The 14,138-nt window shown below is 39.0% G+C and overlaps 1 protein-coding gene across 1 annotated transcript in view; it reads right to left on the bottom strand.

Annotated features, from left to right (window-relative positions):
* The window catches only part of EDIL3 (EGF like repeats and discoidin domains 3), a 191,993-nt gene that overhangs the window by 63,777 nt on the left and 114,078 nt on the right, over positions 1–14,138 (bottom strand). The window contains exon 6 of the mRNA XM_009641121.2: positions 7,658–7,839. Coding sequence (XP_009639416.1) covers positions 7,658–7,839 — 182 coding nt within the window. The remainder of the gene's footprint in view (positions 1–7,657; positions 7,840–14,138) is intronic.

Consider the following 14,138-nt stretch of genomic DNA (forward strand, 5'->3'; position numbering starts at 1 on the left):
GGTAAAATGTGAAAAAACATTAAGTCAAAGTAGATGGTGTTACAGATGCATGAAACAATCCGTTTAAAAGTACTGTTACTTCAGTCGTTCAGCCATATTACATGGAGTAATTAAGGAAAGCTGGCACACGGGCTGACAGAGCATGTTAAGGGTAGTGTTCATAATAGCGTCAAGTTTCAGTTGCCATGGGGATGCTAACTCTGAACTGACTGCTTTTGTGTATCCAAAACCTCAATCAAAAGTTGTTTGAACACGTCTGTGCGTGGGTGTTTGTGTGTACAAAGAATGAAACTAGGAGATATAAGACGATATCAAATAGATACCAAGATACGGGACACAAGGGAGTATCTGGATGATTACACTAAGAAATAGGCTCCCAGTCCTTTTGTTTTCTTGTCTGAGTACATAAATTATATTTTTAGCCTCTAGGCTAAAAGTATAGATGGCGAGGAAGATCTGCAGCTAGCAGACACTGGCACTGAGTTCACTGAAGTCAGTGAACTTATGGCAGACTTTGACTAGCTGAAGATCCCTTCTAATTCCTGCAGTTCAAAGGTCCTACGTGAGACAGTTCTGAGAGAATTCAACTGCACTTTCACTATTAGTTTTTGTTCTCTCCTGCCAAGGGCTTTCAGGTACTTACTGCCACTCATCAATATCCCCCAAAGAAATCCACCTAGGATATTGAATCAAATTTCAGAGCATTGACAAAAAACACAGAGCTTTAATAGTTTTCTCAGCATTTAACTTAAAAGATTAAGTCTTCCTATATGGTTTGAGTCACCTTACATCATGACTCTGACATGGTATTTCATAAGGTTCACTTGGCCACATTATACTAAGCTGAGAGCTATATTAAGTAATATTAAATATTTAATCTATGATGACAGGTATTTTTGGAAGCTGATACAACAGTACTCATGAATGAGGAAATGAACTTTGACAAAATGAATAGTTTGACAGATGGTAGTTTGCTTAGAGCTCTTACTAACAGATGTTTGAATGAATGTTCTGCAAGACCTCTGTGTATTTTCGGTTTTATCATTTTATTAGCAAATAGCTGTCACCTGGTGTATACTTGCTCTTTGGAAACTCTTGACGTGGAAGCTGCTATTTTTTTTCCTTGTCTTTTTTTGAGAAAAAAAACACAACACTTTATTGATTTCTGCTTGGGGATAAGAATGATGGAACTTAGAAAGTCTTACATTATAAGTACATTTCTTCATGTGTCACAGTAGTTTTGACTAGGTTTGTGAGATTCACAGACACACAACTAACTATGCCAGTATTAGGGACTGCAGGCACCAAAAATGTGAGGCTGAGCGCCAGAGGTGTGATTGAAACCACAGGTGGTGTGGAAGACACTTGTGTAAAAAAACAAATTAAGCCACAAATAAAAACATATATTCTACCTACCAGAAACATTATTTCAATATGCTTAGACTTAAAAACAAAACAGAGAAAAACATTCTCAGTAATCACTTAATAAAGTACCAACATGGTTTCTGGAATTGAAACTAGAATTTAGATTCTCTCAAACAAGTATCCTAATCACGGTAATGTACAATTCTTGTCTTACCCCATTGATTAAAAACTATCTTATTGTAAACAACATATTTAAGAACACATCAATACACTATTATTCCTCAGATGTACTTTTAGTGAATGCTGTGTACAGGCGACAGTGAAGGAAGACTCTTGTGCTCTGTTTTCTCTGGGTGAATGTCACCATCACCCATGCAGCACGCGGACTCTGTGCACACCCTCCAAGCCACTGGACATTTCCAGGCATTTCATGGGATGCTCAATGCATTGGTTGCTAATTAATCACCCTGATTTCTGCTGTGGGAGCAAGTTATTATAAGAACTAGATTTTTGTGTCTCTAACTGTAATTAGTTGATGTTAAAATTCTAAATTACACAGGGGCTTGGGAAAAACTTTACATTGCGTCTGCTGGGGTAGATGCCTTTCCATCACAGGTCATCTTTTTTTTTATTAAGAGTTTCTACAGGAAGACTATTTATTCAGAGTTTCAAGAAATATAATGAAGAAATTTTCCTAAAACTGTGCAAAGTTATTAAAAAAGAAGTATTATTTAAAACAGATGCACCAGGATGGTAGAAGTAAATAAACACAATGTATTTTACTTTGGACTAGAATACTAACATATTCAAATTACCAATTAGAAGTTGGGCACATTTTCTATCAAACTGCCGTAGCTCAAAATACAGAGTTTCACCTGAACCTTAGCATATAGTTTCAGAAAAGCCATTTAGGGAATACATTAGAAAAATTCTAGAATTAGAATGCTCTTTTCATATATTCTAAATAAGACTTCTAGCTCTTCCACTTTAAAATCACATTTGACATTCAAAAATTGACCCCAAAAAAGAATAAAAATAGAACTACATATTTTGGATATTTTTGTATGCCATAAAAACTAGGGGGAAACAGCTAACTACTCAACCTGAACCAACTCTTTTTCCCATTTTTTGACTCTACAACCCAACTGACCAGTCCAGCTGTTTTGTAAATGAATCCTCCTCCTTCTCACAATAATAAAATTAAATATTTGAATATTTTATTTAAAAACCAATTGGCAACCATGCTGATGTCTCTGGAGAAATGGTTCCTGCTATCTTAATGAGGGATAACAAAATAGCTTTTTACTTTTCTATTTAATAATTTACATTTATATACAACAGTCTCCAGCAACAGTTCAGGTGTTCAATCATAGCTCCCACACAGTGGTATGATAGACAGTAATTAGTTCATTTTCTTAATATTCTCCAGTTGTAAGGTATGCCCAAATCTGCTCTTTTGGTGGCTGTGGATTAATACTGACCTTCTAAAACCAATTTCCATGTCCAAAAGACCACAAAGCACTTAGAAAAGAGCTGGTAGTATCTTGTACACCATTAAAATTATTTCATCATCAGGCACAGCCTTCATGGGGATCCTCTTCACAATCATGCTCAGGGGACGAGCAGAAATTAAGGGATCTCTTGTTCTCAGATGTGATAGCCAACTGGCCACAGCCAGGACCAGGAAATCAAATTTACCCCATCCTTTCCTTAATCAAAACTTTCCCTGATCCCTTCTGACTCAAAATATCATCTTTGCTAACTGTACCAATTTTTGCTCTGTAATGCTTCCTACCAGACCTCACCATACACCCAGACTTTTGCTGTCTAACCTTAAATCTGGTACCTACCTTCCTACTTTGTTCCAAGACTGTCACGTACTTCTGATGTTGATATTCTTAGGACTCCCTGGTACGCCGACAACCCAACCCAGCCCTGCCTGCCCTGTGATGCAGTGGCAGGGGCCACTGAAGCTCTGCTGTGAGCTCCTTCTCCACTCCAGCCTCTCTGACGTAGGTGGTATAAGTCCTACTGTTGCTGGGCAAATTAACATTTAGGAAGGTTTGTCTGTGGAATGAGAACCCGTTGCATCAATATTATTTGCAGAACAAAAAGACCTTACCTACTCTGAAAGTCTAAAGAAGCAGGGCTATTCTCTTACAGGACAATATTTGCCCACCTCGCTGTCTCATCCCTGGGTATGGTTCCTCAATACGCATCCTTCTGCTAAAGTTACTTGTACATCTTAACTGGTTGACTTAGGATTTCATCACTGTAGGCCAGTCCTTATATTGCTCATTTTACCAAATTATTCTATCTTGTCTTACAGTGTTCTCCACAACATGCCAGTTTATGCATTTTGGGCACATACACCATGGCTGAAGTCTTCGTGTCTTACAGGAATAATAACTGCAGTGATATAAAAAAGCATAATATTTTATGGAAGGAAAGGAAAACCAGTTATGAATAGGGGAAAAATGAGTTAAAAATATTAGGTTTGGGGGGTGAAACTGGGAAGGAAGAAGAAATGTAAGGTATAAGCATGCATCTCTAGATTAGAAATCAATCAGGTGATTAGAAGGTCCTGTTAGCAGATTTGTGTTAGAGATTAGCAGTTATTATGACTTTGAATATGGTAAAGAGAGAGTAGAAACAACAATCTTCCCCGTGGTCATCTCTATTCTGACCCATACTGCCCAAAGAAAATATAGGCATGATTAGAAAAAATATAGGTATGCGCAATAAAGGAGTGGAGAGATGAAGTGGAACCAGAATAAAAGGAAACAGCATATATTTCAGCCATCAATGTAGAAGGACAGAAGGGAAAATAGAAACTGGTGTTCTCTTCAAGAAAGAGCTTTAACAAAAAAGATCTGTTACCACAACAGGCAAAGAGACCTTATTGGTTATATCTCAGGAACAATTAACGCAAAATAGAAGTGTGGGATTTTTTTCTGATTGTATTTGGAAACATTAGAAGTTAGTGTCACTAATAAAATGTTAAATAGTACACACTGGTGTTATTTTATCACAGCCATCCTATGAGGAGAAACAGAGGTCAGCAGAACTTTAAAAGGGAGAGATGACTTACTCTGACTTTAATTTGCTTTCAAAAACATGGTCACTGACCCTTTAAATCGCAAGCCAATTACAAGCATTGTAGTGCCATTACTAATTACATGCTGAGAGTGTAAATTTAAAATGGCAATTTCAATTTTCAGTTCATTGGGAGAATGCAGGAAAATGAAATTGCATACTAATTAGTTCATGTGTGTCAGACACCTGAAAGATGAGAGGAAAAAACTCTGCACTCATTACAAGTTATAAGCAAAGCACTCAAACCTTTCATTTGCCAAGCTGCATATAAATAAAGAAATTTAATGACAAAGAAAATTGATAATGATGGAACAAGGCAAAAATAGCTACAGGCCTGTACATAATTATACTTCAGGGGACTTTGCCCATTACAGATAGCTTCCTTTAGAATTTATCTAGCATTAGAAACTATGAGAGGGTAACAGGCTACTGCTTTAGGTTCACTGTACTAAATATTAATTTACATTTCCTAAAAGTGGAGTTTCTGGCTCCGTAACTTTACACCTAATCTCTGCCAAACATTCACACTGTTTTTCAGGAGCCATCTTGTGGACCAGCTGCTTCATCACTCAGACCAACATGGAAAAGTTCCCATATGCAGACCCCCCCCACACACACCCCGCCATTAGGATCCAGGAATAAACTGGTGACACAATAAAGAAGGTAAAAACTCAGAGTAGGCTGTTGTCAGAGGGAGCATTTCTCCCACAAGGCTAGAAGGAAGGTGGCCAGAAACTTAACACAAATCAGAATGGGCTGACTTTTAGTAACCTTCCACAAATGCTTGAAAGTATCTCCCTGGCCGTTATAGAATCTGTGCAAAAATAAGATACGGGTTTTCTGCTTCTCCTCTTTTCTCGACAGAAACTGTTCACCCATGTAAGGGTCAGGCACTGTCTGTCTCTTACAGTGTGTTTCACGCTTGAAGAACAAGACAGTGCTCTGATGTAAAGAACTACCATGCGGCACATAAAGTGTGAGTTTGTGGAGGTCTGTATCCTCGCCGAATCAAAACAGGGTTTCTGCAGAAGACTAAAAAGCACTTTTTCTCTACAAGTATCATCTCCCTGACAAATTTAGATTTTCTGTTCCCAGGTGTTTTAAGGGGAAAAGTCTTCAGAAAAGGAAAAGAAATCCTCTCAAGTTTTAAACTTCTGTTTTTAAATTACAAAAGGTATATTTATTTTTATTCTGAAGTAGAAAGAAAAATAGAATGCTTGGCAAGTTTTGTGAAAAGTATAGACCAAAGTTTATTTTTAAAGAAAAATGAAAAGAAAAAGAAGGGAATGCTAGGTGCTTTGTACACATTAATCATACCTAATTAGCCTCTAGAAAGTCCTTACATACCATGGCTATCAAAATTACAGAATAACCTGCATGGCTACATCACTACCTAGATTAGGTCATTAACTCCAAAAAAGAAAAAATTGTTCAAACCTGGTGCCATGGGCTGAGATTTGTAGACACATTTTCTCCATTGGTCCAACCTTCCTTCCAGGTAAGACCAAAGGGAAGATGTCCCAGGGAGCAAAGTCCAAGAGAGACATCATTCTGGTCTGGGTAGAAACCTGCCTCCCTGGCGGGTGGGGGCTTTGCCAAGTACAAACGTGGAAGCCACAGACCATTACCTACCCTCATCCAGTTCATCTCCTAGCAAAGACATGCCTAGGGGACCAATGCTAAATAATTCTGAAATTTTTCTCCAGCTCATTTAATAAAGCCCACCCTCTAAAGCAGCCCAAAAGCTATTGTAACACTGACTTTTTCATTATCCATTAAAGTTACATTAGCATTCTACTCCTGTGAAAATAATTCTGCTCAAGTCCTTTAGCATTATTCTTTCCAGTTCTTTTTCAATGTATACATTTTACAGACTTCCTAACCCCTCTGGTCTTTACAGAAGAAAACTGACTTAAGATACATTGAAGGGCCTTTGTGTTTTTACTCTGCAGTGAATAACAAACTGGCTTCATTTTTCAGAACTGACAAAATCCAGCACTCTCACCACACCAGTTTTAGAAAACTTCATCAAACAATGCTTTGTGCCTGCTCTCCAAACACGAAAAATGTATGCTTTTTCTTCACATATCTGGGAACCGCTCAGGAAAATCACAAATGGTAGTCAGTACAAAAACTTGAGTATGAACAAAAATTATGCCATGTATAGAAGGTAACTTCAAGAAGAGTGTGCCTGACACATCCAAGGGACATATGGACATTTCAGCTTTCTCAGTGCTGGTAGGCAAGATGCTCAAGGACCATCTTTTGCTACTCCTGTGCTGGGTTCACTTGGAGTGAATCACCCTCTTCACATATTGACTATACTCACTAGTGCAAAAGGTTTTCCCGTAAGTGTCTAACATCACCTTTATTAACCAAGAGCTGAAAATGCCAAAGCTTAGCCCAAGTCACATATCATTAAAAGGAAACACCATAAAAGTAAAGAGCTAAGCAATCACTAGCTAATCATCATCTTCATTAAAATACAGCCACAGGACTTTGTATTCACTGCTTCATGACTTTTACTGAAGTAATCTGCTGGGTGCAGAGAACTCCGGTCCACAAAGAGTGTGTTGCCACTTGAATCATTCTAGCACTAACATCCTTGAGTGGGAATGAAAAAAAAATGTGTATTTTCAGCCCCACAGATGCGGTTGAACTAACAGCTACTTCAACCTTTATTAAAACAGTTCTTGTTACTTCCACCATGATGCACAGAGTGCTTAACCTGTGTCCCCAGAGCAGCTCAGAAGAGAGGACAAACTATTCCTGCAGGCTCTGGTATAGCCAAAACCACATTAAAAGCACTCTAGAATTATGCCCAAGGAAAGTTACGTGTGTTAAGGTATCTCCACCAAGAGATACTGCTGCTAAATGCTACTAAGGACCTAATGAGCAAATGTAGCATATGTGAAAAGCAGCTTCCTTGAAAAGGGTCTTTGTAGATTTCCTTCCATGGTTTAGAGCCACAATGGAACATATGCATGCATTTTTTTTTTTTTAATAAAAAGATCTGTGCATTTGTAAAGTCGAGATTATTACTGTTTTGCAAATAAATAATCCCTTTTAGTCTAGGCTGCATTTCTCACAGTGAATAAGAATAGCCGTTAGTTTACCACTTGTCTTCATCAGTTTCTTAAGTGACTCTGGCAATTGAATCAAGGAGATTTTTTTCCTCCTCAGCTCCATCTGTTACCTGAATCCATGGCCATCTGTCATTTTCTGCAGCAGTCCAAGCATTCACAAGACCCTTCTTATTAAGTCGTGCATAGTATGGATACCATTTCTGGAGTCCAAAAAGAGCTCGATGAGTGGATGACGCAGTAATTTGTTGGTTTGACACAATTCCTCCTTCTATCCCTAGTGGGCCAGAACATCCTGCAAATGGAAACAAGAAAAGAAATTAACGCAACTGAAATGATCAACTCTTCTGAGTCCCAAGTGACCGTAAATACAAATAGCATACAAATAGATCCAAAATGTCATGTCAAATATATTATTGGAAGAGATTTAAAGCACTCAGGTAGCATCTTCTTTTTGAAGAAATGAAAAAAAAGGTACAAAAATATTCCTTGTAAATAACTATTCCCATTGCAAAATTATTGAAATAGATTAAGCTTTCAATTTCTTTTAATTTGTTCTAGCTGAAGAATTGTGAGTTTAGGTTTTATGGATACAGTGAAAGAAAATGATCCTTAGATTCAGACACTGAAAGAGTTGCTAAAAGCAAATTTAAACCGCAAAGGTCTATATTGCTGCTCTTGCTATAGAGGTTAGCATTTATCCAATGCGCTACGTATTGTTATTGCAGTCGTCTTTAGAAATACGAAACTAGACACATGATATTGTTCAGTAACATTAAAAATAGTTTAAGGTTTTATACATCTGATCAGCAAACCACGAAGTATGTATTTAACTGTAATGTTCAATGCGTGGTATTCATCGTTAACTTGTTCACCTGAAATACTTGTAATCTTTTTTAAAGTCAAGATATTTCTGCATACATTGTTTTCTGAAGCCACTCCATTTGGGTACAGGAACAAGAACATCCAGTTATTATGAGCAACCCAAACACAGAAAATTCTGAAAATTCATTATATACAAATGATTGTCAGTCTACTTAGTACTAAATACCCCCAACCACTTTCAAGTAAATAAGATTTTTTTTCTCCACTCAATTTTGATGCAGGGTATAAAGAGAGGCTAATTGCAGGAACTACTCTAGCAGCCAGTCTTGCTCAGTTGCCCAAAAGATCTTCTGCTTTGTGGGTGATCTGCACTGCAGCAATTTTGAACACAACAGGATACAGCAGATATTTACTTACACTTTAGGTTTTCTCAGAAGCCTGGCAGTGTTTCACCTTAAGCAGTACGCGAGAATGAACTCTGAAATGGTACCACTATGAGATCCTTACACCATATGGGCAGAAAGTCACAAATAATTTAATTCCTCATTAATTTAAAGGTACAGAGAAGAAAAAGTGACCAGTGCAATTTGCTCCTCTCGGCAGAAGCTGAGGCAGGGAGACAGTGCTGGGAGTCACTGGCAATGCACTCCCTGGGTACTGTGTGTCACTGATAATGGAGACAAATATAAACTAAATTGCAGGTTTAAGTTTATTACAAAGCAAGGGCCACGGGCAAACACATGTTTGCACTCTGAAAAGATAAACACCCGCTAAAGGTGGGGTTCCAAATCTGTCACTGCCTAAATGCAAACCCTGGTTTACTTCCAGGATATGCTTAAATCTTGAAACTAATGACTGATTAGCACCATACGATGATTTCGCCCACATTAACAGTCCACAAAGCTCAGCCAGAACCTAAAATCTTAGTTCTACCTTTCTCTGTTTTGTATCAGCCAACAATAAAGGCAGTGTGCATTCAGCACTTGACTAATAACTCTGTTCGTGCTGCACAAAACATAACAAAATGCAGCGCTCTCCTGCTGCCGTGCCAGGTGTGTAGCGGTACCAGAAGAAAACAAATTCTTTGTCACCAGCATAGGCAGGCGCTATATAGGATGTTTTCAAAAAACCCATGTATGTTGGAGAAGTATCATTTTTCGTTGTGTTATCAAGCGTGACTTAAAAACTGAAAGACCTATTCAAATCTTAGATCTGTTTCTGAAATATTTTCATCTAATCAGAATGAATTCCTTTGGTGTGTAAACTGCCGTATCTGCTCGCAAGCCAGAAGTAAACTACTTTGCTTTCCTAAGAAAATTTCACGTTTTCAAAAGTTGCTTCTATTTACTTATTAAAATGTCTTTGCTGTTTCATGATGGAAAAGAAAGTGCACACATATGCGTCTATATGTAGGCGTAACTCACAAGCACACACAGGTACCTACAGGACTGATTCCAGCTTACCATGACATTAACCACCCCTAACAGCTGGTATAGACCAGGAACTATTTAAAAACGGAGATGTGAGAAAGCAGAAGAGAGGTTTCCAAGAAGAGCTTAAAAAGGAGGCATGGAGGCATGGCAAGTGTTTTAATATGAATGTAGAGCATACAGCTATTTTCTTTATAAATATTCTCTTCTCACAGTGAGGAGCACAGGGATGAGGACACCTGCCAGCCCTACTAGTGTTATTCAGTGACCTAACGGGAAAAATGTGTGCACAAGGAGAGAGCCCCAGCATGTGTCAGGGCCAGTTTTGAGTGAGGTCCAGAATAAGGGTATTTGGCTTTCGCAGATAATTTTCAAAAGAAGAACATGTATCTGATGACGAGACTCTTGATCTCCTATAGACAAGCGAGCTTTGGCTGACGTTGAAGAGATGTGGATGCCCATTTTTTGTGCTTATCATCCTTTGTTTAATGTGCAGAACTTTGTGGAAAGTTTTGATTTGAAGGCATATTAGTGATCATGCTTGAGATATATTAAATGGTATTTGAAATATGTGTAAGTTCCTTACAAGAGAAAGGTGAATTTTCCTTTCTAAATTGAAGGCAGTTAAATTACCAAGTACAGCACTTAACTCTACTTTGTCAGCTATGACCATATGTGGTCAGAAGTGTTCACATTCCTTAGCTTTAGGAGGAATACTCCTGAAATCCAAAGCAAATCTCTACCTTCAGGGATGTCCTGGTTTTGGCTGGGACAGAGTTAATTTTCTTCCCAGTAGCTGGCACAGAGCTGTGGTTTGGATTTAGGATGAGGAGAATGTTGATAACACCCTGATGGTTCAGTTGTTGCTGAGCAGGGCTTACACGAGTCGGGGCTTTTCAGCTTCCCCTGCTCTGCCAGGGGCACAAGGAGCTGGGAGGGGGCACAGCCAGGACAGCTGACCCCAACTGGCCCCAGGGCTATTCCAGATCATATAATGTCATGGTCAGGGAGAGTTAGCCAGGGGGAGAGGGATTGCTGCTTGGGATGGGCTGGGCATCGGTCAGCGGGTGGTGAGCAATTGCATTGTGCATCACTTGTTTTCTATATTCTGTATATTCTCTTACCATTATTATTATTATTATTACTATTGTTAGTCTTCCTCTGCTGTTTTATTAAACTGTCTTTATCTCAACCCATGGGTTTTTAATTATTTTTTTATTTCCAGTTCTCTCCTACATCCCACTGAGGGCGGGGGCAGTGAGCGAGCGGCTGGGTGGTGTTCAGCTGCCCGCCAGGTTAAACCACCACAGCCCTTTCTGGTGCCCAATGTGGGGCCCGAAGGGCTGAGATAACAACAGACCTGACCAAAGCGTTAAAATGAATTTGTGATAAGCATTCATTATATTAGTCTAATAGTTGCTGGTTGGAGTGCTGATTTATTTGCTCTCAGAGTTGTTGTCCTTGTTCTCAGAGCTGTGTTGTGCAACACCTTACGTGCTGTATGCACTCCCTATGGTGCTGGTTATCGCCTCTGGCAGGTGGATTAAGGTTACTGCTTTGCTGTACTGTCTAATACTGGCTTATGCTATGACAATATTATTGGTCATGGGATCAACTTTTATTTGTACTTAGCATTGCCATCACCTCTGTATTTCGAGGCCATCTATTGGGAATTATGAATAATTATATTCATACTTTTTCTCCTTAAGAGCCAACCTATGGGGGAGACACCTTACTCCATCTTCCCCTTCTTCTCCAGGCTAATTACAACAGCTCTTGACAATTTTCAATATCCTTGGGATGTTCAAACCAGTATGGCCCTATTGCTATGTCTCCTGAATGTGGTTCAGGTCTTATTCAGGGTTAAACGACTACTTAAGAATACCATCCAGAGATGAACTCCCACAAGAGGCACTGTGGCCACTCAAACCCTGGCGACAGACGCTGTGGCTGAACCAGGGAACCAACCCGTGCCAGTATCAGTCGCCCTTATACATAAGAAGAAATCTTGCAAATGAAAGTCAGCTCATTTAGAAAGGGAGGATGAAAAACTGGGGCCATCACAAGGAGAGGAGGAGGAAGAGGAAGGACTCATAAACAAGGCAAAACCCACCCATAGGTGGTTCATTGTACAAACTTCTTATTTGCATTGCAGTTCCGCTCTTGGTTTATCATGTTGTCGTGGTTTAACCCGGCTGGCAACTAAGCACCACGCAGCCGCTCGCTCACTCCCCCCCTCCCTCAGTGGGATGGGGGAGAGAATCGGGAAGGAAAAAAAAAAAGGTTAGTGCCGAGGGCTGAGATAAAGACAGTTTAATAAGAGAAAATAATAATAATAGTAATAATGAGAATGGTAACAGAATATACAAAACGAATGATGCGCAATGCAATTGCTCACCACCCGCCGACCGATGTCCAGCCCGTCCCGAGCTGCGATCACTCCCTGAGCAGTGATCAGTCCCCAAGGAGTGATCACTCTGCATGCGACCGAGCGAGTAACCAACTGCCCCCCCCCAAGCATGACATTCTATGGTCTGGAATAGCTCTTTGGTCAGTTTGGGTTAGGTGTCCTAGCTGTGCTGTACTCCCAGCTTGTTATGCACCTGGCCGAGCAGGAGAAGCTCAAAAAGTCCTTGAGTAGTCTGAGCACTACTTGGCAACAGCTGAAAACATCAGTGTGTTATCAACATTCTTCTGGTACTAAATCCAAAACACAGCACTATGCTAGCTGTCAGTTTTTCAATGTGAATTAAACACAAAATTTACCGCTCCTAAAAATTAAAACTACCACACTAGAGATACTTTCTGCTTCAGTGTTCAGTTCAAGCATAACATGAGATGCCTAGGAAATATGAGACTGGATAATAATTGCTAAACAATAGTAACCTTACTAAGTAATATATGTCCGCACCACTAAGACCTGTCTTTAGAGGACCGTCTTTTTTCACCTCCCTGAAGGACATCAGATTATTCTCATGAGGTGGGAAGCTTGCCTTAAGCTAAAGTTTAATCCTGCTCAAGACCTGCTTGCAGGCCAAACCACAGGACTTGCAATGCAGTCCTACTCTGGCCATAACAGTGCTGATGAACTGAACAATTTTCTAGGCGTAGGTCTGGCATATGGGACTTGAAGAAGCCCATCCAAGGCTATCTTTTCCTGAGACCTAAGATACCTCCACGTGAATCATGAGGGGTTTTTTTGAGTAGTCTTACCTTGAGTTTGACAACATTGAATTTAATCTTGTTTCACAGGTAGGTCAATCTGTGTTTCAAGATATTTTTTAAAACTCTTCAACCCATTTTAATAATGCTAAGAACATTTCTTAAGTTATCAGAACATTTTGCAATCTCGCTTATTTATTGAACAGCAAGGACTTCAGTGGAGTTTTTGCTAGGGCTCTGTGAGAAAGCTCCTTCCACTGTTAAAACTGCCCATTTTCACAACCTTTTGTTCTTTATTTTTAATCAGACTTTATTCTACAAGAAAAAATTTCAATTTTCTTTCTTTTATCAGTTGAAAGGAAATAGTTTCACACATTTTTGGATAGTCAAATACCATACAGCAAATGGACTTTCCTTAGCCATATGCTCATTAATTTCTTCCAAATACTCCAATAGATTTGTGAGTCATTCTTCCTCCTTACAAAAGCTCTAATGGGGCCATTACTCTCTAAATTCCCAAGAAATTTACTTTGCCTGAAAAGTCTCAGCTGAATAACCTACCTCTGGTTCCACCAAATGTTATATCACTAAAGGACTCCTTGTAGACTAGTTTCTGCACAAGATACTAAATTTGAGACACAATACTTCCCTTCAAATTAAGATATCAGTTATTTCTTTTAGTGCTTAAGGGCTGTGATGTGCCGTTGACTATTAACAATGAAGAAAACAGGCAAATGCAGTTTTGGGAGATTTGTTTGTCTTTTAAATAAAACTGAGATACATATTTTGCAGAACAAGTACAAGCTGTATTCTATTTTGTTGTTATACATCTGCTTCTATTAAATCCACAGTTCATTTAACAAAAATCATGACAGCTTGGGAAACTGCTGTCTCCAAGGGAGTAGTAATATCACTACAGTGACTCTGTACAATTCAGTCTGGTCAGTGTCAGTTATTAAATAGAAAACAATTTTTATTAGTTAATGCTGACATACTAGGGTATGACAATGAGCTTGATGCAAGAAAGTAAGAAATATAAAACAGAAATTAAAAAGCTGCTTGACAGGTTCATGATACAGATTTACAGGGAGGATTTTGTCATCTGGAGCTGTTATTTTAGTGTTATTAAATAGCAAAACACTAACTTAAGCAATATTGTTTTTAACGTTGTCTACCA

The sequence above is a fragment of the Egretta garzetta genome, unplaced genomic scaffold, assembly GCF_000687185.1.
Source record: "Egretta garzetta isolate BGI_Z169 unplaced genomic scaffold, ASM68718v1 scaffold136, whole genome shotgun sequence".
In the NCBI taxonomy this organism is placed as follows: domain Eukaryota; kingdom Metazoa; phylum Chordata; class Aves; order Pelecaniformes; family Ardeidae; genus Egretta; species Egretta garzetta.